This window comes from Dipodomys merriami, unplaced genomic scaffold (assembly GCF_024711535.1).
Source record: "Dipodomys merriami isolate MVZ:Mamm:240054 unplaced genomic scaffold, mDipMer1.0.p SCAF_68, whole genome shotgun sequence".
NCBI lineage: Eukaryota > Metazoa > Chordata > Mammalia > Rodentia > Heteromyidae > Dipodomys > Dipodomys merriami.
Genome location: NW_027206268.1, coordinates 2,812,852 through 2,837,188, shown reverse-complemented (window position 1 = coordinate 2,837,188; position 24,337 = coordinate 2,812,852). Strand labels below are relative to the sequence as shown.

At 52.6% G+C, this 24,337-nt stretch overlaps 1 protein-coding gene across 2 annotated transcripts in view; it reads right to left on the bottom strand.

The window, feature by feature from the left end:
- Ephb1 (EPH receptor B1) overlaps nucleotides 1-24,337 on the bottom strand; it is a 337,284-nt gene that overhangs the window by 106,778 nt on the left and 206,169 nt on the right. For both annotated transcript variants that reach the window (XM_070005466.1, XM_070005465.1), the window contains one exon: nucleotides 4,852-5,007. In XM_070005466.1, the coding sequence (XP_069861567.1) occupies nucleotides 4,852-5,007 (156 nt within the window). The remainder of the gene's footprint in view (nucleotides 1-4,851; nucleotides 5,008-24,337) is intronic.

Below are 24,337 nucleotides of genomic sequence, written 5' to 3'. Positions count from 1 at the left end.
GGGGGTGGTGTGGGGAGCGTCCTCTCAGGCCTCCGGCGGGAGAGCAGGAGGGGGCCCTGCGATGAGGACTTAGACACCCACTGTCTTGTGTACGGTAACTAACGGTCCCTGGAATCTCGGAAGTCAGGTCTTTTGCCAAAAGAACACCATGGGTTCCTGAACTCGAAAAACCCCAGGCCCAGAGGCTCCCTAGCAGGAGATGTCACTGTGGTCCTTGGGCTGCGGCTCTCGCCTCCTCTGAGCGGTCTTCCCAATGCCCAGAATAGATCTCCCCGCACTATCCCAGGACATCCCATCGAGATGCAAGAACTTGTGGGCGCTCTAATTCCTTCTACGTGTGTGTCAACATTTGAGAAAACTGATAGCACAGAAGTAGTTCTCAGATATTCATCCATCCGCCCATCAATCAATCATCCATCTACCCTTCCATCCATCCATTTACCCATCCATCCATCCATCCATCAATCATCCATCTACCCATCCATCCATCTATCAATCATCCATCCATTTACCTGTCCATCCATCCATCTATCTACCCATCCATCCATCATCCATCTACCCATCCATCCATCTGTCTACCCATCCATCCATCAATCATCCATCTACTCTTCCATCCATCCACTTATCCATCCATCATCCATCTATCCATCCATCCGTAGGTTAATGACTAACACGTCTGCCAGGCTCCATAGCTCATGCCTGTAATCCCAGCTACTTAGGAAGCCGAGATCTGAAGGATCATGCCTCAAAGCCAGGCTAGGCACAGAGGATTACATCTTCAACGAACCAGCAAAAAATGTCAGATTGGAGGTGTGACTTAAATGGTAGAGTGCCAGCTATGAGCCTCAACTGCCTTTGTTAAGTGGCAAACTCCTTTGTACAACTACTTAAAGATAATAGTAACTTTTTAAAAGGGGGGTGGTAGGAATGAAAGCAGAGCAACAGCGTGAAGCCCTGGGTGCCAACCCTAGCACTGGTGAGTGAGCACACACTTATCTACACACACACACCTTCCAGGACTTCTCAGAGGTCCAGGGAGATCCTGGTTCATAAAGACATTGAAAAAATAAAGGCCCAAACTCAGGGCTTGAAAATTCGTCATTGTCAGTGTTTACATGGAATAAACGCTCACTCTTAGCGTTTGACAAACCCTGGATTCAAAGACAGCTGGCTAAGGACAGAAGAATAGATGTAGATATATAGATGTACAGTTATAGACATAGATACAGATATAATGTGCTGGCCCCAAAAGTTTCACAAGATTCTTTAAAAAGCACTAATTCACAGTGTAGTCGAAACTCTGTCGCCTTGGTCAGGTTTTCAAGCTGCCAGACTTCCTTGTACAGTGTCTGGTGTGTCTGGGAATGAATAGATTCTGCATGCAATCGCGCTTAAAGACAAAGCTCGGCAGGCAGGCCCCAGCTCCTCCAGGCTTTCGAGGCCTCTTACCTTGGACCCTCCTACCTCAGCTTCTTCGCTAGCTAACAGGGTGTTCTCAACCTTGCCATTTTAAAAAGAAAGAGCGCTCTCTCTCTCTCTCATAAACCACATAACCCAAGGTGTCTTCATGGGCTGTAATTACCTCTTAACATATAAGACTTGGCCAGTTCGCAGCTCCTGGCTCTGCCTGGCTTCTCTCTGGCTGGGCTGGGACCTGCCCCCTGCCCCCCCCCCACCTTCCCTATTGGCCCTGCTGAGCTGCCCTGGGAGTAGGTGTGGGGGGGATCCAAAGGCCTTACTGCCTTGCTTTCCCCTCTTTCCCTGTCAACAGCTTCCGAATACGCTCCTTCCATCCGAAGGGGGGAAAAAAATTATTTACTGCGGTGATGGGTGATGCCTTTTGAAGAGAACAGATGGCAACCTCCAATTAGAATGCTTTAAAAGAAAACCCTAATGAGAATATAAAAGCCAACAAATTGACTTTTTCATACAGTACTTCCCTGGCACGCAATAAATCAAACATATAATGAGGCTCGGGAAAATAATAGGGTTATTTACACTTGTTGGGCCTAGCCCTGTGTCCTCCCGGGGCCCTTGGCCGCTGGGATTCCCTCTCCACGAGCCTGTCCCAGGGGTGGAGGTTGCCAGAGGGGGGAGGGGCTCTGCGTGGCTCTGACCTGGCAATTCCTGGTCGGAGCCTTTGCTCTGTGTAACATACAGGATGTGGCGTCCGTGAGGAACACACAGCAAATTCACAGCTCCAAGCCATTCTGGGTGAGATGGGGATAGAGTAATAGAGCCACAGGGGTGAGGATGGTGTGCCTGTCACCAAGCCGGCCATGACATGGGGGCGGGGGGGGGGGGTGGCGGGGGAGGAAAGTCCGTGAAGTCGGATTTAAAGGAGGTGAACACATACCCCGAGCTGGTGGTTCACGCCTGTCATCCTAGCCACCCAGGAGGCTGAGATCTGAGGATCATGGTTCAAAGCCAGCCCAGGCAAGAAATGTCTGGGAGACTCTCATCGCCAATAAACCACTAGAAAACTGGAAGTGGTACTGTGGTTCAAGTGGTAGAGCACTCGCCTTGAGCTGAAGAGCTGAGAGACAGCACCCAGGCCCAGAGTTCAAGCCCATGACCGACCAAATAATAACAACAACAGAAAGAAAGAAAAAGAAAGAAAGAAAGAGAGAGAGAGAGAAAGAAAGAAAGAAAGAAAGAAAGAAAGAAAGAAAGAAAGAAAGAAAGAAAGAAGGAGGGAAGGAGGGAAGGAAGGGGGAGAGAGAGGGTGAGAGAGACAGGAAGAGAGAAAGAAAGGGAGGGGAAGGGAGGGAGGGAAGGTGGGAGAGAGGGAGGGAGGGAGAGAGAGAGGGAGGGAGGAAGCCAGGGAGAGAGAGGAAGAGAGAAATAGAGGGGAAGGGAGAGAGAGGAAGGGAGGGAAAGGAAGAGATGGAGGGGGAGAGAGGGGGAGAGAAAGGGGGAGAGAGAGGGAGTAGACAGGGGGAGAGAGAGAGGAGAGGAGGGAGAGGAAGGAAGGGAAGGAGGGAGGGAGGGAGAAGGCAGACTCGGGACAGGGCTGGGTAGAGTAGAGTGAAAGTCTTTCACGGTCAGACTGCAGAGGTTTTTGAGATCTTTGTGTTTTGTTCTGTTTTCTTCTGGGAAATGGTTCTACAGATTCAGGTCATATATGAAGGGAAGAAAAGCCTTGGGGAATAAATGGGAGAAGCCCGCGACAGCTCAAAAGACATAGCCAGGTCCTGAGCACTGGGTGGAGACGGGTCTCTGCGGGACGCAGGCCTCTGCGTGAGGAGCTGATCCCGCCCAGGAGCCCGGCCATGCGGGGACGAAGAAAGGCCAGCTGCCAGGCTGGGGCAGGGCTGCTCCTTGCTGGGGACGCCGGGCCAACAGTGACTGAGCATCTTTAAGTGGCTTCTAAAGAACTCCATTCAACAAGGCTTGTCAGGCTCCTGGGGGAGATTAGTGGAGGAGATGCCACCCCAGAAAGACAAAGGGCCTGGTCAGCAGAAACGCAATCATTTCTGTTTATCTCTACCCACGTCGGAGGAGGAGGAGGAGGAGGAGGAGGAGGAGGAGGAGGAGGAGGAGGAGGAGGAGGAGGAGGAGGAGGAGGAGGAGGAGGAGGAGGAGGAGGGGAGGGGGGAGGAGGAGGAAGAGGAGGAGGAGGAGGAGGAGGAAGAGGAGGAGGAGGAAGAGGAGGAGGAGGAAGAGGAGGAGGAAGAGGAGGAGGAGGAGATAGAGGAGGAGGAAGAGGAGGAGGAGGAGATAGAGGAGGAGGAGGAGGAAGAAGAAGAAAAGGAAAAGGAGGAGGAGGAGGAGATGGAGGAGATGAAGGAGATGGAGGAGGAGGAGGAAGAGGAGGAGGAGGAGGAGGAGATGCAGGAGAAAGAAGAGAAGAAAAAGGAGAAGGAGGAGGAGGAGGAAGAGGAAGGGGAGGTGGAAGAGGAAGAGGAGGAGGAAGAAGAGGAGGTGGAGGAGAAGGAAGAGGAAGAGGAAGTGGTGGTGGTGGTCTTGAGAAAATCAGTTCACAAGAGAAGGCGCTCCAGCCTAACTCAAATCTGTAAGCGGGGATCGCGCTCAGGACCTTGATGAAGGTGCCTTCACCCCTCCTCTGAACCGGGCAAGGGCTCCTCGATCTACAAGTCCGGGAGGGAGAAAAATTCTTCCCCTCAGAGCCAAGCTATGTTTGTCTTCTGTCTGTCAAGTTGTGAGTACGTGTGAAATAGGCTCTCCGTGACCTTCTGTCCTGGAACTAGATGAGCCAGGATTAGTCCACGCGTGTCCCTGCCTAGAAAGATCCGAGGCAGGGGCGAGTTCCAGCACTGCTGAGAGGCTAAGTCAAACTACTGGCCTCAGAACACTATTGGATTCCAAAAAAGACGGAATCCTATTGAATTCCTTCTGAACTGGAATCCTGAGGGGGATAAAAGGGGGGAGAGGGTCTGGAAGGGCTAGAGAATTGCCCCTCCCCCCTCTTCTGGCTGGCTAACGGTTCTTGCTTGGAGGCACAGGGTGTACCAACCCCTGTGCCTTGAATTCTAGGCCCCATTATTCCAGTCCCTAGAATGCATGCTGAGCCCTCTGACCTTCTCCCCGGGGAGGAGCACCGACGGGTGACACAGGAAAGGGTGGAAGAAAGATGTCCTGGGACAGAAGGAAGGCTCCGGATGTGAGGGAGAAGGCAAGAACTCTTAACCTTGGGCTGCTGCGCAGAGAGAAAGCTCTCCCTCCGCTTGGGGGTGAGGGGTGGGGAGGTAACTGTCCGTTTCAGCACCATGGCCAGCGCATCGGCTTTGAGCCCTGATCCACAGGGCGCTGTCCTCTCCACCCCTTGCCTCTCCTCCCTCTGCCCCCCTGGCTCCCCTTCCCCCCAGTAAGCCATTACTTGACACTTACTGGTGCAAGCCACTTCGGGGGGGTCGAAATCCGCTCGGTAGTAGCCGGTCCGGCAGGTGCAGATGGGAGAGGCCTCTGAGGGGGAACGGCTGTTGGACGGGCAGTGGGAGCAGCCCTCGGCCTCCTGGCTGGCCTTGAAGGTTCCCGCGGGACAGGCTGCAACACAGAGAGATCACGCCAGGGTGAACGGGAGGGAGGCAGCCGGGGGGGGGGGGGGGAAGGTGCTACAGTTCTCCAAAGGCTCTTTTGTTTTGTTTTGTTTTTGGGTCCAGTCATGGGGCCTGAACTCTGGGCCTGGGCGCTGTCCCTCAGCTCTTCAGCTCAAGGCTAGCGCTCTACCACTTGAGCCACAGCGCCACTTCCGGCTTTTTTCTTTTTGCTTATGTGGTGCTGAGGAATCGAACCCAGGGCCTCATGCATGCAAGGCAAGTGCTCTACCACTGAGCCACCTTCCCAGCCCTCCAAAGGCTCTTGAGTGACCATCCACCCCCCCACACACACACACACCACGCACACACACACACACACACACACGCGCTAAACCCATTTAGGAAGTGAGCTGCTCAGGTGGAAGAGAACCTCTATTTAACACCTTGTCCATCCCTCAATGTTATCTTCCTGGGACCCATGGCTCCTCTCTCTCAACTTGAAGAATACGTTGGGAAAAAGGGAAAAAATAAAATAAGAGGTCTCCCCTTTCAGGTGTGTCAGAAGACTTAATTGGGGAAACGAATGGAATGGGCCTGAGATGCACATGTCGGATAAACGGTGCCCTTCCCGCCGGCCTCCTTTCCGCCTTCATCTAACGACCAGGGTTTCTCAGGGAAAAGCATCCGGCCTGGTAAGCCTCACATAGATCCGGGGGTCTTGGTTGAAAACGAGCCAGATCAGGCTCCATGTCACACTACCACCCCCTGCGCGCGCGTCAACCGCAGCTTCTGATGACCGATGGCTGGGGCCTGAAATTGATGAGCGACCCTTTTACAGGAAATTAAAGCCACTTCAAGGTTACTGCCTTCATAACATCCGTTCCCCCGTTAATTGCGTCTTGATAGACTTTCAGGGGCGAGGCAAGGGAGGAACGGAGCTCATCTCCTCCCGCCCTCCACCTCTCTTCCCTCTTCTCCTTTTCGTCTCTTTTGTTTTGCTGGGACCAGGGTTTGACATCTTAACGCTTGTCTGGTGCTTTAACCCTGACGCTGCGCCTCCAGCCCTGCTTTCCGCTGATGGGATCCGCAAGACTTTTCTGCCTGCGCTGTTTTTGAACCCAGAGCCTTTTGGATCTTAGCGTCCCGAGTAGCTAGGATTATAGACACGAGGCACTGGAATCCACCGCTTGCCATCCCGTTCCTGCTCTTCTTTCTGAATCTCCTGCAGGAGGGCCTGGTCCCTGCTCTTAACACCCCCAACCTTGCTGGGTTCTGTCCCCCACCGAGGGTCACAGACCAGGGCCCTGGGCCTGGGCTGCCTGCCGGGAAGCAGCAGGACTTTTCCCTGGGAAGTGGCGATTGCGCGTGCGTTTCTGTTTGGTCCATGCTACCCTGTAATTTTCTTAATGCATCAGTCTGAGAAGAAGCTGGTGTTTTTGCGTTCTTTCTAGCACTTAAAAGCCTCCTCCCTCCCCCACCCCGCTTTACATCTAGCAAGTTAACAGCGTAAACCCGTCTTCCTGATACACACAGAGGCGTTTGGGAGAGGATCATGAGGGAAGATCGCTGCTCTAGGTGGCTGCGTCTAAACTCCAAGAAACCCAGCACAAGGGGGAGAAAAGGAAGAGGGGGCTAGATCCAAGCTGGCCTTCAGGGGGAAAGAGGACTGGGGTATGGGGGTGATGGAGGAAAGATGCCTTAAAGCTGGATTGGACTCCATCCTCAAGTGAATGCATGAGCTCCTGGTGCCGCTGCTTCTAACCCAGGGCGGATAGCAGAGGAGTCTGAGTCCCACTTTGCTCATCTGTATAAAAGTCAAGCCTCACATGTACGAAGCCCTGGGTTCGATTCCTCAGTACGACATAAACAGAAAAAGCCGGAAGTGGTGCTGTGGCTCAAGTGGTAGAGTGCTAGCCTTGAGCAAAAATAAAAGCAGCTCAGGGATAGTGCCCAGGCCCTGACTTCAAGCCTCAGAGTTATAATAAATATAATAAATATAACTAAGAAATAAGAAGGCTAGACCTCTTACAACTGCCACAGGACCCTCACATTTTATAAACTCAATCACAAGGAGGAATCAGGCACCGGTGGCTCACGCCTGTCATCCTAACTACTCAGGAGGCTGAGCTCTGAGGATCACAGTTCAAAGCCAGCTGGGGCAGGGAAGCTCATGAGACTCTTAAAAATAAAAAGCCAGGTGTGGAGGCTTGGTTCAAGTGGTAGAGCTCTAGCCAGACAAGTGTGAGTTCAAACCCTGTTGCCAGAAATAAAAAAAAACACGTGGGAAGGATGAGAAATAGAGGTAGAGACTATACTGAGTCGGCTTAGAAAGATATATTAGTAAGCCAAATTCTCAGAGCCCCTTAGTTTTTTTGATTGTGTGTGTGTGTGTTTTCTTTTGCTCAGGGCTGGCATTCTACCACTTGAGCCACACCTCTACTTCTAGTCTTTGTGTGTGTGGCGGTCAGTTGTATGGAAGAGTCTCGAGGACTTTCCTACCTGGGCTGGCTTTGAACATGATCCTTAGAACTCAGCCTCTTGAGTGGCTAGAATTATGGGTGTGTGACCTACTGGTACCGGGCCTATAAACTCTTTTTAACTCATCTAACAAGCAACAGACTTGTTTTTGTTGAACAATGCTGTTATTTTATCACAAAAAAAAAATAAATAAGGAAACTATGCTGCCCCTTGAGAGAGAAACAACCACCACCACCCAGCTTTAATTAGAAGTGATGAATGGACCTTTTGGGTCAATTCTAGTAAAAAGAGTATATATGCCAAAAGAAGCAAATGCAACTGGCCTGGAGGTCAGGTGAATCACTGGGGTATGCAAAGCAGCTGGGAGTAATGCAGGAAGGAAAAGAGGCAACACCAAAGCCCAGAGGCTGTACAGCTCTGTGTGTGTGTGTGTGTGTGTGTGTGTGTGTGTGTGTGTGTGTGTGTGTGTGTGTGTGTGTGTGTGTGTGTGTGTGTGTGTGTGTGTGTGTGTGTGTGTGTGTGTGTGTGTGTGTATATAAAATACCAACTATCTCACTGATTCTTTTGAGGCGAATAACACAATTCTTTAGTCTCTCACAATTCAGGTATTTCCAGGTACAGTAGCTTATACTTATCACACTGGCTACTCAGGAGGTAAGAGGTCAAGAAATGACAGTTCAAGGCCAGTGCCCAGGGGGGTGGGGGGGAGCTCACAAGACCCCATGACCTATGGCCGGTGTCATGGTATGTGACTGCCATCCCAGCTTCGGGAGGAAAACCAGCAAGTGTGAAGAGGAGGATTGCAGTCCAGCCTGGAGATAACGTTAAGACCCTACCTTGAAGATTATCCGAGGAAACCTATAGTGACCCGTGTCTATCATCCTAGCTACTCGAGAGGCTGAGATCTGGAGAAGCAAGGTGTGAAGCTAGCCCAAGCAGAAAAGTCCGTAAGACCTTATCTCCAAAAATAACCAGAAAAAAAAAAAAAAAAAAGCCAGGCGCCAGTGGCTCACGCCTGTCATCCTAGCTACTCAGGAGGGTGAGATCGGAGGATCGTGCTTCAAAGCCAGCCTGGGCAGGAAAAGTCTGTGAGACTTGTATCTCCAATGAACCACTAGAAGCCCAGAAGTGGCGCTGTGGCTCAAGTGTTAGAGCGCTCGCCTTGAGCTAAAGAGCTGAGGGACAGCGCCCAGGCCCAGAGTTCAAGCCCCATGACCATCCAAAAAAAAGATCCAGCTGGATTGGAGGTATGACTTATGTAGTAGAGCATCTACTTAGCAAGTGAGAGGCCCTGAGTTCAGTCCCTAATGCCACCCAAACAGACAACCAAAGACCAAGCCAACAAAACGCCCACGTGTGTCATTCCCCTCTCTCGATTTCAAATCATGTTCGGCGTGATTACTGAAATCACAAGCCCCTTCATTCGGTAAATATTTACTGGAGGCCTACCACCAGCCAGGCACCGTGCTAACATCACCGAGGGGTGCAGGCCGGGGGTTACAGACTTGGGGGAGAGGCGGACGGAACACTGCCTTCCCAAACAGCAATGCTTGCCTTCTGCCCGGAGAATCCGACCCAAAGGGGGGGGGGGGGCGGAAACAGCTGAAGAGGAGACACAACCCTGGAGGAGACAGGCAGGACAGGAGGAGGAGGGAAGAGGCACAGAATGGGCGAGGCGGGAAGTGTCCGGCCTAGGATCTCCGCAGACCTCTGCTGCTGAGACTCCTGGAGTGGAAGGCTAGCTTTCTGACACAGCTGTGAGCTACGGAGGTGGCTTTGTTTAAGAGAACCATGCGTGGTTTTCCAGTCATCATCAACGATCGGGAATCGGGCAGAAGGCCTGGGCTAAGCCTATGGGTTCTGTCAGAGACATAGACAGGAGACGGAGCCCGGAGACGAGATCTGCATATACCCTCACACACTTGCATCCCCCCCCCATCTGAAAACATACATCTTCCTCCCCTAATATGCCGGCAAAACGACACCTCTAGCTGGAATCCAGAAGGTCACCTTGAAAACAACCCTTCTTCTTCTCCTCCGCCCCCCCACCCCCAACTCTTCAGAGCCTCAAAGATGTAACAAATTACCTGCTGCTTATACAATGCTCTTGAGAACGACCCCCCTCCCTCCTCCCTCCCCTCCCATCCCAGCACGTAGGACTGGCGGTGACACCGAATCCATCACCTCCAGGACTATTACTTTATAAAGAAACAGATTAAGTGTCTCATAAACAGCGCAGTGATTGAGATAATGGAAAAGCTCCTCTTGTCTCTCCCCCCGCCGCCCCCCCCCCACCCCGCCGCCATCCCCAAGTCTGCGGCATCAGGTTATGAAGCATTTCCAAGCAGCCAGGAAGAGGAAATTAATAGAAGCAAGAGGGAATAAGCACTTTTATGCAATTTCCTCAGGAGATAGTGGACCATCTAATCTTTATTAGAACCCTTTAACCTGTCGCTCAGCGCTCACCCGAGCCTCTTTAGCTCCCGCAATTTGTCTCGGTATCTATGGAAGGTGAGATGGAAACCTCAAAATATTATTTTATCGTTTTCCAAGGCAGAGGTGCCCGCCGCCTCTTCCCTCAACAGAAGCTTCTAGAAACATTTTTTTTTCTTTTTTCAGATGAAGCAGAAATGTGGGAATGCTTAAGGATTCCGGGCGCGTGGTCTAGGGGGTCAGAACCGCGCGGTGGGACCGGTGTCTTTCTCTCTCTTTGCATTTCAAATCCGTGCCTTCCCTCCACCACCTTCCCTCCACCACCGCCTTCTGTCCTTGCGCTCTCGTTTTAATAATCTGATTACTTCTCCTGATCTAATTTTTTTTTTTTGCCCACTCCAAATGAGTTTGCCCAGGTTCGTGCCAATGAATATTCATTCTTCGCTTGAGGAGGAGCGGGTGCCTTTTTTCCTCCGGGCAGGTGCGGCTCAGCAGCTGCTCCAGGGAGACCCGCCTGTCTCCAGGGACCATGGGGCGAGCCTTGAGCTCACTGCTCCGAAAATCTTCCCTGCTCCCGGGGTGTGAGAATGCTGAAGTGCATTGCTCAGCACTGCTAAAAACTGCGTGTGTGTGTGTGTGTGTGTGTGTGTGTGTGTGTGTGTGTGTGTGTGTGTGTGTGTGTGTGTGTGTGTGTGTGTGTGTGTGTGTGTGTGTGTGTGTGTGTGTGTGTGTGTGTGTGTGTGTGTGTGTTGGAGAGACATTCCTATAGCCCACGCCCACACCTCTGCATCACCCCTCCCACAGGTCCTGCATGCCACGCCCACACCTCTGCATCGCCCCTCCCACAGGTCTACAACACGCCACTTCTGTGTTCCCAACTCTACTTTGCACACCCACTCTGTTGGTGTCTCTCCCAAAACCCAATTTGCAGGAATAAACTTCACCCACCTCTGTCTGTCTGTGTGCTGATACTGGGGCTTGAACTCTGGGCTTGGATGCTGTCCCTGAACTTTTTGTTCAAGACTAGTGCTCTACCACTTAAGCTGTGCGCGCGCGCGTGCGTGCGTGCGTGCGTGCATGTGTACCAAAATCCTCAGATCTCAGCCTCCTGAGTAGCAGAAGAACAGGTGTGAACCATTCGTGCCTGGCTTAGAAGTAGGAATTTTTTTTTGGGGGGGGGGGGCCAGTCCTGGGGCTTGAACTCAGAGCCTGGGCACTGTCCCTAAGCTTCTTTGGCTCAAGGCTAACACTCTACCACTTGAGCCACAGCACCACTTCCAGCTTTTTCTGCGTAGGTGGTATTGAGGAATCGAACCCAGGGCTTCATACGTACCAGGCAAGCACTCTACCACTGAGCCACATAGAAGTAAGAATTCTTCAGCATATGCTCTGGGTTATGATGGAGGTTTCTAGAGAAAGCGAGGGGGCACTGCCATAGCCAGAGAGTGAGGGAGGGGTGGGCCCAGGCTGCGGGCACGGAGGACAGGCACAGCCTACCAGCAGCCGGACGGACTGTTTTAGGGTAAAGGTGTTTCCATTTCCCTTTTCGGATTCTCCATGCTCTCCCCCCCCAGTTCTCAAACTCAAACCCTCACCCTCTGAGACCAGCCTGGGGCTGGGTTTGTTTGTTAAGTTCTTCCCTTGACAGGGACCTTGATAGATTCCCTTAAACAGATAACGTAGGACTCAATGTCTCAGCTCAAGGAAGGTGGCTTCTCATCACGTCTCCCAAGGCTCGGTTGGAGGCACCAAGACACCAAAGGCGACTAGAGTCTCCTGCCCAGGCCCGAGGGGGCCGATCCGCTGTTTTGTGTTCCGTCTTCTTCCCAATATCCCAGGAAAGGCGCCCCGGCCTCCTCTTTCCACAGAGCCGATACCGACCACGGGAGCAGAAGCCACGGGAGAGCAGCCCGGTGTTGAGATCCCTCACACAAATCTCACTTCCCTTCCGAAACTCTCGACAAGGCAAATAGAGCTCTTCTCTCAGCACAGGTTGTTATTGCTCTTCCCCTTCCAGGTTTTTATATATATATTTTTTTTTATTTTTTCCCTCGCCCTGGGGAACGCAGCGAGCCCGCAAATCACGGACGGAAAAACAAGAGTGGAGGGGGAAAGACCTTAGCAATACCCTAGACGGGATGAGCCCTTGCCAGGGCAGACATCACCAATCAATCACGGCACTGGCTCCGACCCAACCCAGAGCAGAGCACACACGCACACACACAAAAATATGCAACATCCCAGGGACTCATCAGCCTCTGGGTAGAAGCCAGTGAAGCCGGTGTATCTCTAACTCATAGCTAGAGCCAAAGGGGCCCAGAGAAGGCAATGATTTGGGGCCACAGGGGCATGCAGTTGGAGAGACAACCAGAACAAATGAATCACACACAGTGCCTGCCCAGGGCTGTTCCCTGGACAGCCCCCCCTGGATCAGGATGGGCCTGCAGTGCCGAGAGGCTCAGCCCTACCCCATCCGCACCCCCCCACCCCTGCCTCTACTCTTTCTCCCCCTCATCTCTGAGGTCAGCCGCCCTGCATACCAGCTGGGATGCGAGTGTACCTCATTATTCTCTCTGTGTGTCGCATTCTGTTGAAGTAAGTGTAGCTAAGAGGTGCTGAATCTCTCGAGAAGGTCAAGTGCTGCCTATGTATAATGTAAGATTAAGATTTCCCCCCCCCAACACACACACACCCCTACTTCCGTGGTGCACTTGATAAAATAATTTCACTCTGACCTTTGCAGGAACTTGGGAGTGAACGCGGGTGCAGTGGAATTTCCAGCCTCTCCCTGGGTCACCCCAAGTCATCAACACGTAAATCCGCTATGATATTACACCGTCAGCAAGCAGGGCGAGCGAGCAAAAGAAATGGTTTTTACTTTGAAAAAATGAATTTTTTGGGGGGAGGTTGGGGGTTTGGTGATGACAGAGCACAAGCAATGGAGGCTGAACTTCTCACACAGAACGGGCTGCTTCGGGCTGTGGGTTTCTTGAGCAGCGTGTCCACGGTCGTGTGGGATTTAGGACTGGATGGTCCCATCAGCCCTGGGTGTGTTTATGTGTGCGGCGTCTGGCTGGGGCTGGCTGATTCCACCCCCTCTCTGTGTGTGCGCATGTGTGCATGTTCATGCAAGTGTGTGTGTGCACATGTGTGTATGTGTGTGTGGTCTGTCTAGATCTTAAATTTCGGCTCCTGAGTCACAGTGATTGGTAGTGGAAGGAACATGTGCAGGTCCCAGAGCTGAGGGTGGGGGGGTGGGGGTCCTTCACCCCACCCCACTTCCATTTATCCCTCCCCTGCCCCCCCACCCCCCACACGGGTCTCCTTTTTCCATCACGTGAGGGGTGGAGGTCCAAGTCCATTTGGTATTTAGATATATGACACATAATATGTAGCAAGTGATATAGAATATACAATTATGTAGTATATAATAAATAACATATATAATCAACTCTAACAATATGTATTGTGTATCGGGTTATATGTTGTATGTTATATACTGGATATCATGTTCTATATTATACAATGTTGTGGTACAGAATGTTATTGGATATTGTTTATATATATGATATTGGTAATATATAATATCCATGTTTTATTAGGTTATATATTGTATGTTATATATTGTATATTATAGTCTATATTATACAACGTTGTGGTACGGAATGTATTGGATAGTATCTATTGTATGTTATATATAATATCGATAATATACAATATGTATATTATCAGGTTATGTAGTGTTATATATTGTATACCATAGTCTATATTATACAATGTTGTGGTACGGAATGTATTGGATACTGTATAATACATGTCATATATAATACTGGTAATATATATTATCCATTATCCAATGGATAGATACATATATCATAATATGCAATGTAATGACATATGTATACATATGTATATGCGTACATGAAGAAAGCTTAAAGAAACCCACCAATTCCCACTTGACACAGGGGAGGGGTGGGGGTTTTGGGGTGATAATGTCCCAAGTTCCCGGTGCCCACTATGCGGCTACCACCACGAACCCTGCTCGTATTGTTCTTTGCTCATTTCAATTAGTTTTGAAGCACGCTGCTGGCTGGGGCGGGCACGCTTGTGGAGAGAGGGGGAAGCCCGCGACGGGGTTCTGGACCCCTGGAGGCTGTGGTGGACGGAGCCGTGGGGGAGTGGCACCAAGCGGTCACTCTTGGCCGGTGGCCAGCTGCGGGAGGTCGGGGGGATGGTCGGCACCAATTTTGGGGTGCTCTGCGTCCTGTCGGCCATCTCCTGGATGTTGACCGTTGGCCTGGCCCAGCGCCTTCAGGTCTGCGGGTTAAACCTGATGCTTGGGGAGCCTGTGGCCGAGATCAGAGGTGTTCGGGGTGCGCTCAACGCTTGGATCCCCGCGTACAGTTGGAGGAAGCACCCTGTCGGGAGGTGTCCGCGAGGGGCAGCGGAACGGCGTGGGGGGGGGGGACAGGGCCTCTGTCCAGCAGCCAGGGGAAGGACTTGCCAGGAGCAGGCAGCGGGACACAAGATCAGAACCCCAAGGCACAGAACGCCTGGAGCGGACGGAGCTGGGCAGGTGGACAGTGAGAAGCGGCTCACCTTCCCACTCTGGGCGTCTGGGCTTCTGAGCCACGGCCAACCCTAAACATTAGAACTGTCCTTCTAATGGATGTTTGATGGGTAACTAGAGGGGCCAGCAAACAGCCGGGCGCCGGTGGCTCACGCCTGTCATCCTAGCTGAGATCTGAGGATCGCGGTTCAAAGCCAGCCCGGGCAGGAGAAGTCCGTGAGACTCCTATTTCCAATAAACCACCAGAAAACTGGACGTGGCGCTGTGGCTCAAGGGGTAGAGCGCTCGCCTTGAGCTGAAGAGCTGGGGGACAGCGCCCAGGCCCAGAGTTCAAGCCCCAGATCACCACCACCACCACCATCACCACCACCAACAGAGCGGCCAGCATTTAATAAATAAGCACTGAGTGTACATCCGGGTCCCTCGCTCTGAATGGTCTCACTCTGCAGCCTTCCAACAACCCTAAGAGAACGGGGCTGTCCCCCAAAAGGAGACGGAGGCCCAGCCCAGTTTTAACACCTTGCCTACCCATCCTACAGCTGAAGTGGCACCGGGGAAGGAACCAACCCCCTTTTTCTTAATGTGATTGGCATGTGGAAGGACTTCCCCTGGGGAAGGCAGTCTACCTGCTGCTGCTGCTGCTCCTTAGGACTTAGATGCACTAACCCAGTCCCTTGCACCAGGAGCTGTTCTGACATGTGGGCATGTTCGGTATGGCATCCAAGCTGCCTAAGTAAAAGGAGCCACTGAAACATAAAGAAGGATGGAAGCTGGGTTGCTAGCAAGACAATGGAATGGAAAAGCCATCCTTTTTAAGTGAAATGGGCTAAATTAAGACAAACTATCACTTGTGTTCTCTCTCCCTCCCTCCCTCCTTCCCTGTCTCTCCTCTCAGACACAGAATCAAGAATGTGAGTAACATTGAGTTTAAAAATGACAGGAACTGGTATGGGTGGGGGGGAGAGGGAGGGTAGGTAGCAGGATTGGTGTGGGGGGGGGTCGTCAAGGAGGGAGGGAAGGCACCAGACATCAGGGTGGAGAGAGGGAGGAAGGGGAAGGGGTAGGAGGGTGGAGGTGAGCAGAGTGCTTCACGTAAGTGTAAACTCTGTAAAGCTGCTTACAGAGAAGAGGGGAAAGAAAGAGAACGCAAAGTGGGGGTCCCCCCCCCCCGCTCAACGAGACAAATGGCGTTTGGAGCTGGAGCTACTGCACCCTGGGCCGTGGTAGATCACGCAGGAGTCCCAGCCATCACACACCACTAGGCCCAAGGAGGACATTCTTGCGGGAGGAGCCCGAGGAGGAGTCCTGCGATCGATCGCGCAGCTGATGGTACAAAATGAACGTAGCGAGGCCTACGATCGATCAAAATGAACGCGTACTGAGATGAACTCCAGGGACTGGTAACAAGGGGGTGTTGGGTTATTTTTGGTCTTGTCGCTGTTTTCTTTTCTTTTTGTCTCGTTTGTTCGTCCATCTGTGTTGGGGAGGACGGCGGCGGGGGGGGGTGCGCGGGGGAGGGCACAGATCGGAGTGGACAAAGGGTGAACGGACGCAGCCGCGGTCCTCGGGGGACACTCTGTGGAAAGTGAACTGGACAACTTGTGGGTGGGGATGGGAGGGGGAGAGAGGGAAAAGGGGGGGGACATTGTCTAAAAAGCAATGTACTCATTACCTGACTTATGTAACTGTAAACCACTCGGTACATCATCTTTATAACAACAATTTAAAAAGGAAAAAAAAAAGAGAGAGAGAAAGAGAATATACGGTAATAATAGTGATCGAGTAATGAATGAGACCCGGGTACCTTACATGCATTTGTGGAAATGTCACAGTAAAACCCCTTTGTGCAATTTATACACATTAGTATTTAAAAAAAAAAAAAAAGACGCACATAGCCATGAATAGTTTCTAGTGCAACACAACACTGTGTTCACACAACAGACAATATCCACCCCCTGCGAGCATTTCCTGATTTTCAAGGCCGACATCTGGTTGGTCTTGGGGCGGTCCGACCGTCCTCGCCAGGTTTGATAATGAGCGGGGACTTGATCTGCTTCAGGATCTAAGGTACCAGCAGACATACGGCCTCCTCTGAGAACCTTCCAGAGGCGGGGCTAGCTCTCCTTCCTCGCCCTCTTCTTCCTCGCTGCACTGCGGCTTGAACTCAAGTCTCTTCAGACTGTGATGTGCAAATGATGTCTGAGAAGACAGACTGGACTCAGGTTCAGCACCTTGCCTGTATCCCTGGCCTGGCCTCTGTTAGTATTGTTTAAGCTCAGTTATCCTGCGGGGCCTCTTGTTTTTCTCAGATGAATACGGGACGCGTCTTTTCCATCGAGCTATTTAAGACACCTCCAGCCGGGCGCCGGTGGCTCACGCCTGACATCCTAGCTACTCAGGAGGCTGAGATCTGAGGACCGAGGTTCAAAGCCAGCCAGGGCAAGGAGAAAGTCCGTGAGACTCGTCTCTCCAGTAAACCACTCAGAAAACCGGATGTGGTGCTGTGGCTCAAGTGGTAGAGCGCTCGCCTTGAGCTGAAGAGCTGAGGGACAGCGCCCAGGCCCAGAGTTCAAGACCTGCGACCGACCAAAAGCACAAACAAAAAAATAGACATCTCCACATCCCTCATGGTGACACTGGGACTCAGAGAGGTGGGTTAACACACCCAGTATCCAAAGCCAGATCTGCCCGGCTTTGAGGCCGGTGCCCTTCCTGGTGTATTTACTGTGAGGAGTTATCTGTGGGTGAGTGGAGTGGGGTGGGGGGGAAGGGGGGCATTCTGTATTTAGGGGTATGTGGGCCAAGACTCGAAAAGCTTGCGTGTTTGAGTGAGTTCAGATGAGATTCTGAGGGAAGGGATACAGGTGCATTTCTTGGCCTATCTCCCCCTGCTTCCCAAAGGACAAAACAGAACAAAACCCTGATCTCTGTCCCAATTTGGCTCCGTTCCCCTGCCTGAACTCATGAAGTCATGGATGCGTGGATGTCTGTGCGGGGATTGGGCATGGGCCTGCTCTGAGAGGCAGGTTCGTTTTCTCGGGAGAGAGACCGCACGCCGGTGGGGCAGGCTCCCTGTTCTGCCGAATGCCATGGGTGGCTGGGTGGACGGGTCAGCCAGTGCCCGCGGCCACCAGCGGCCCCCGGCCTGCTGGGTGCCAGGTTCCGGGCAGTTTGCACGATCGACGGAGACGTGAATAACCACTGTCTATAATGCTCACGCCCCGGATGCCTTCAGGAGGAGAAGCGAGGGACAGGAGCAATCCGGCTTGCTGTCCACACACGTACAAAAGCCCAGTGCAGACTTCCAAATTAGACCACGTGCCTTTAGGCCCAGATTTCCTCCCGATCACGCTCATAATCGTGATAACGCCCGGAGACCTCGTGGTGGAATTCCTGCCCTCTGCCCTTCCTACGTGGAAAGCATTTGTGAACCGCCCGCACCCCTGCCTTCCGAGCAGCTGGGATTACAGGCGTGCCTCTCCATACGTCTTCCGTGCAGAGCAGAGGAACCGGACCTGGCACCACGGGGGCCTGGGTGTGGGCCAAGGCCGGAACCTTCTCCCCGAGGCCCGGAGTCGTCCCCCCTCTGCTCTTACCCGGGGCCTGCGTTTCCCACGTGGTGTGAGGGGGCCCGCTGTGGATTTATGATTTAATTTGTGTGTATGGCAGTAAGAAATGATTTCAGGGCTGGTCACTTAAGAAATGATTAAACACCATCATTTCCCGGCCTTCAGCATTCCCCCGGGGGGGGGGGGGGGTGAAGGGAAGCTGTCTGAGACAGAAGGAGGTGTTAATAACACAGAAGGATGGACCAGCGGGGGGGGGGGGGGGGGGAGACAGGAAGTGGGAGGCGGGATCTGCCACTCCCTTGCTCAAGGCTATTGGTAGGTATTCCCGTGCCAAGACGCACCTGACACACCTGAGCCATCAGCACCAGCGGAGCCACCCACAGCCAACCTCTGTGATGCCATCTTTGCCCTTGCAGTTAAATGAAAACTACAGACACACACACACACACACACACACACACACACGCACACACACACACACACCTCCCTCCACCACTGCCCGGCACCTCTGTGATCTCAGGGCAGCAAACCCCGCGCCTGAAAGTGCAGGGCCAGGATTGGGGGTGGGGGGTGAGGGGGAGCAGGGGCGGAGTTTGATGTGGCTCATCAAGGTCGGGGCCTTCTCGAAGCTTTCTAGGTGTTGACGCAGGTGGGGCATCCGCACGGGGACGGGAGGGGATGCTAAATCAACCCCGGACGTCTCCCTCCTCGGCAGCAGACCAATGTCAGGCCGTGGCAATGTCGCGAGGCGTGGCTGTAATGTTTGAGACCGGGTGAGGAGCCTGGGAAGGCCCAGCCCCGGCCTCCGCCCAGCAATTCCTCAAAGCCGGGCTGTGCTCAGTGCCCAGCTGATCCCCCCGCACCCCTCCCCCCACGTCTGCCCACGGGTACACGCACGGATGCGGCTTTTGTCATCTGAAAGCCTGGGGGCGGGGGAGGAGAACCCCAGGATGGTCTAGGAGGAAGGATGGCGGGGCAGCCACCTCTAACCTCAGCGTCTATTCCCAGAGGCCGGGGGGGGGGTGGGGGTTCTGGGACCAGGCCCTCGGCACGAGGCCAAGGCCCCTTGCCTCTTGGCTGAGCCTCAGTTGGACCTGTTTGTGCAAAAGGGGTCCCCAGGAGCGTGGACAGCCTTGCTGTGTATTGGCTAGATTTCAATTTAATTACAGTTCTGGGGGTTACTTATCTGGGCCTCCGTTATTATCATTATTATTATTATTATTATTATTTGTGGGGCTTGAACTCTGGGCCTGGGCGCTGTCCCTCAGCTCTTCAGCTCAAGGCGAGCGCTCTACCGCTTGAGCCATGGTGCTACTGCTGGTTTTCTCAGTGGTTTATTGGAGATCAGAGTCTCAGGGACTTTCCTGCCCAGGCTGGCTTTGAACCATGATCCTCAGATCTCAGCCTCCTGAGTAGCTAGGAAGACAGGCGTGAGCCACCACTGGCGCCCAGCAAGTTTTTATCTTTTAATCTCTGTGTGTGTGTGTGTGTGTGTGTGTGTGTGTGTGTGTGTGTGTGTGTGTGTGTGTGTGTGCGCGCGCGCGCGCGCGCGCGCGCGCTAGTACTGGGGCTTGAACTCAGGACCTGGTGCTGGCCAGGTAAGCACTCTACCACGTGAGCCGCACCTCTAATACGTTTGTTCTTAAGTGTTTCTTGAGATAGGGTGTCAGGTTTTGTGGAGGTTATGAGGAGCGTCCCCCGTGGCTGGGATTCCAGGCACGCACGGCCACTCGGGCCCTTCCCGCCTTTCACCAGCTCTCCGCCAAGCACACATTCTCATTTACGCTCTGCACCACCTCTCGGGGGAAGGGACAGGGGGGTGCAGGGGGGGAAACCCCAGGAAAGGAGAAAGCTGATCACCTCGAGGCAAGCTGTGCGGGTCACAGACACGGTCCATCCTTTCTGGAACACGGGGCCACCTGCCTCGCTCGGAGCCGCGCCCCGTCACTCGGCCGCCAGGGAGTGCGGTGGCCAGCTCCGTCACCGCCATGTCAGGCAGCGCCTTCCTCTCAAAGCGCCTCTTTCGGCTTGGGGGGTGGGGGGAAGGGGAGGACTCATCTAAGGGAGCACCATCTTCTCCCTTTGGGTGGGAGAATCGGGGAAGGTACAGCAGGACGCGGGGGGCGGGGGGGGGTCACCCTACCTCGGGTGTTGGGTTGGAGGCTCAGTGCGCGCACACACACACACACGCACACACACATGCACGCACACACGTATTCCCCTCAAAAAACAGACAGAGGGAGAAACATACCATCCAGCACACTGCCCAGAAAAACCTAGAACTGCCCTCAGCACCTCCTCCAGGAAGAGGGCTGGGAGGCTCACACAGGTCTGGGGTTCAGGGACTCCAGGAGATGGGGTACAAGGGACATAGCACAGAGCACTTGAGAGACTCGTCTGCCCTTTGCTCCGACTGCAATATATATATATATATATATATATATATATGCATAAATATATATATATATGATATATGATACCAGCTCCTGCCTGCTTAGATGCCCACAGTTAAATCTCCAGGTATGAGAGCCCCTCCTCCCCCCCCACCCCTGCTAACTACTCCTCTCCCAGGTTTGGTTTTAGAAGCGCTCCCATTGGCTGGCAAGAGGAGGGGGGGGGGTTGATGTGGGGTTATCGGCCCTCTACAACCTTCCAGTCCCTCCCTGCCCCTGCCCTGTCTCAGAACCACCCAGAATGCTGAACCGGTTTTAACACATGGGCGGGGTCTACAGGAGGGTAGTACGGCACTTGTCCAATACGCACGCCCCAGCGCCGACCGTTTCCAAGAGCACCCAGATTCTCAGGTCAAGTCCGATCCTTCCTGAAAGAACCTGGGATGTTTCTAGAGAAACTCCCTTTGCTCTTCTTCCTCCCCCCTCCCCTCACCTCTCTTCCCCCCCTCCCACCTCCTGGGGGGGAAAGACTTTAACAAACAGCTTTTGTTCTAAAATAGAGTTATAAAAAACAATTTCTCCCCAGACTTAACACCACATGTTCTGAGAACCCGGAGCGGCTGGGCAGGGGAGGGACTCCTCAAAGACTCCCTGATTTTGAGTGAGGATGGAAGAAAAGGGAAAGCATGGAAACTCGGCCTTTTCTCCCTGCCTTTCTCCCCTGACTCTCCTCCCTGGCCCTTCTGGAGATTCTGAGTAGACCACGCCTGTCCGGAGTGGAAGATGTTAGGTGTAAAAGCCACGGAGGCCGGGGGCTGGGAAGGTGGCTCAGTGGTAGAGCGCTCGCCCTGCACACATGAGGCCCTGGGTTCCATTCCCCAGCACCACATACGCAGAAAAAAGGGGAGTAATATGATAACAAGAAGTCACCGTGAAGGATCAACAAGATTCGGCTTTCCCCTCAGGAATGATTTCGTGGCAAACCAATCTGGTGCCGCGTGCCGCGAGCTGTGGGCGCACTGGGTTGGGTGGGGATGGCTTTGCATCTTTCCCTTCCTGCGGTGGCCGCCATCTTCCCTCCAGGTCTCCTGCCCTCCTTCCGAGACTGAGCTGCGTGAAGACTCTGAGGCCCAGCCTCCCTGCTCCCCGAGGAGTTCCTGTTTCTTCACATGTTCCTTTTCATTTTTCATCTTTTTTTTTGGATGGCTCATGGGCTGAGCCAATATGATTTTTTTTTCTTTTTACAACTAGTGTCATGTTTAGGGTGTTCGTATCATAGCTGTGTTTGTTGGGTTTTGTTTGCTTTAACGCCAGTCCTGGGGCTTGAACTCAGGGCTTGAGTGCTATCCCTGAGCTTTTTTTCCCTGCTCAAGGCTAGCGCTCTGCCCCTTGAGCCCCAGCTCCAGCTTTTTGGTCGGTAATTGGAATTAAAGAGTCTTACCAGAGCTTCCTGCCCTGGCTGGCATCGAACCATGGATCTTTAGATCTCAGCCTCCTGAGTAGCTAGGACTGAGCTTTGCTTTTTTCTTTTTTTTTTAATGGATGAAATAATATTCCATTTCATGGACAGACCACATTGGTGTTTTTGAGTATCCATTCACAAGTTGGTGAGCATTTGGGATTCTCCAAACTTGGGGTTATTATGAATAAGACTGCCCGGAAGATTCTCCTGCAGGTCATTGCATAGACACAGGTTTTAATTCTCCCCGGGAAGAAACTCACAGAATGGAATTACTGGGTCATATGGCCAATGTATGTGTAGCTGGAGAAACTACCCAAACGTTTTCCGAAGTGGCTGTACGGTTTTACGTTCATGCCAGTATTGTATAAATCTCCCATTTGTGGAATTAAAATTGCATCTGTCCTAGTGAACGCCATATCTCATTGTGTTTCTTTCTCTTTTTTTTTGTATTTCTGTACTGATTGAAGATGTTATTTGGTGGGCATATTAATCATTTGTGTATCTGCTTTGTGATCGTGTCATTTCAGATACTCTGATCCTTTTTAAATTGAACCGCTTGGCTTCCTGCATTTCAAGAATCTTCCTATTTTTAAGCATCGAGTCTGCCTATTTGTGAACATTATGGGCCAATATTTTCTTCCCAAGCCTGGGTCATGTCTTCTAATTTTCTTAGTGGTGTTTTCTGAAGGTCAAAAACTTCCATGCCGATGAAATCCAATTCATTAATTATTCTCTTATAGGTTGAACTTTCGGAGTCCTAACTAGGAAATCTTTGACCTGAGACCACAATTTATTTTCCCTAGAAGTTTTACACCTTCTGGTTTTATGTTTGTTTGTTTTTTAAACTTTATTCTTTGGGTAGTATTGGGGTTTGAACTCTGGCCCTCATACTTGCTAGGCCATTGCTCTAACGGCAGAACTACACTTCCAGACTTCTTGTCTTTATATTTGAGCTAAGGCTTGCCTCCTGGCCCAAAGTATGCCAGAACCCGTTCTGCCTGTTAGGATGACAGGTGAGAACCACGGGATCCAGCTGCCCAGCAACAACAAGTCTCAAGAAGTTTCCTGCACCGGCTAGCCTTGAACTGGGAATGTCCTCATTCTTAGCCTTCCGAGAGGTAGCCGGGGATACAGGTGTGACCCCGCGGTGCTGGCTAATTTGTTCCCGCTTTCTCCCCATTCTTTCTGAATTAATACTTGGTATGGGGTAAGGAGTTAAGCTGACTTCTCTGTGCTGCCCTCCCGCCCCCCATCCCCCCCCCCCCGCTTATTTCCTTCTGTCTGAAGGGATCAACAGGAGCCTGCCTCTCGTGATGGTTTCTAGCCACTTGGGTGATGCTGTCATCCAAATAGGAGAGAGCCCTCTACCATGCAGAGACCAATGAGAAGGGCCCGGCCTGCACGCCAAAGGAAGGGCGCACCTGCTCACTCAGTGCGGCTGTCCATCCACCGTCCACACTAACAATGAGCAGCACGCTGAAGGGACACTGTGGCTCGAAGTGGTAGAGCGCTCGCCTTGAGCGGAAGAGCTCAGGGACAGCGTCCGGACCCTGGGTTCAAGCCCCGTGACCGACCAAAAATAAAAAAATAAAAAAAACAATAATATTCGCCAGGTGCCAGGGGATTCACACCTGTCATCCTACCTACTCAGGAGGCTGAGACCTGAGGATCGTGGTTCGAAGCCAGCCCGGGGAAGGAAAGTCCATGAGACTCTGATCTACGATGAAACACCGGAAAACTGGAAGGGGCGCTGCGGCTCCAAGTGGCAGAGCACTGCTAGCCTTGAGCGTAAAAGCTCAGGGATGGCGCCTAGGATCTGAGTTCAAGCCCCATGACTGACCGGGACAGGAGACTGTGACAGTGGTGGTGTGACAGTATCCCCTTCCATCTAGAGGTTCAGGAGGGGTGGTGGATGAGCCCTGGAAGCAGTACACCCTCATTTTTATTTTAGCCTAGCCCCTGTCCCAGAGAGCACAAGGGTTCCATCTGACCCTAGCTGCTGGCGGGCTAATGCTGGGAAGGAAGAGATACCTCACCCCCCCCCCCCCACACACACACAGCAGCAGATGAGCAGATTTTCTCCCCAGGGCATGAGTCACATACTGGCAAAGATGGAGAAAAGGGAAGCAGGTGGGGAGGAGGGGCAGGCTGGTAACTTTAAGGCAGGACAACAGAGCCCCCAAACTCAGCAGTCGGCCTGCTCCCCGGGAAGCCCACGGAACAGAACGCTGGGAATCCAACCCTGCGGCAGACAGAAGGAAAATGCCAGCAGCCCCTGGCACGCTCCAGGCGTCTGAATTCCCAGACAGAAACGGCGCTGGCGGGGGGGAGGGGGGAGTAAGGTGGCCGGACAGTCACCCCAAGTGCTACCATCCTGGGCCAGTGGGCGGTGGGTCACGGGTATCAGATGATCACCTCATGGGGACCGGGCT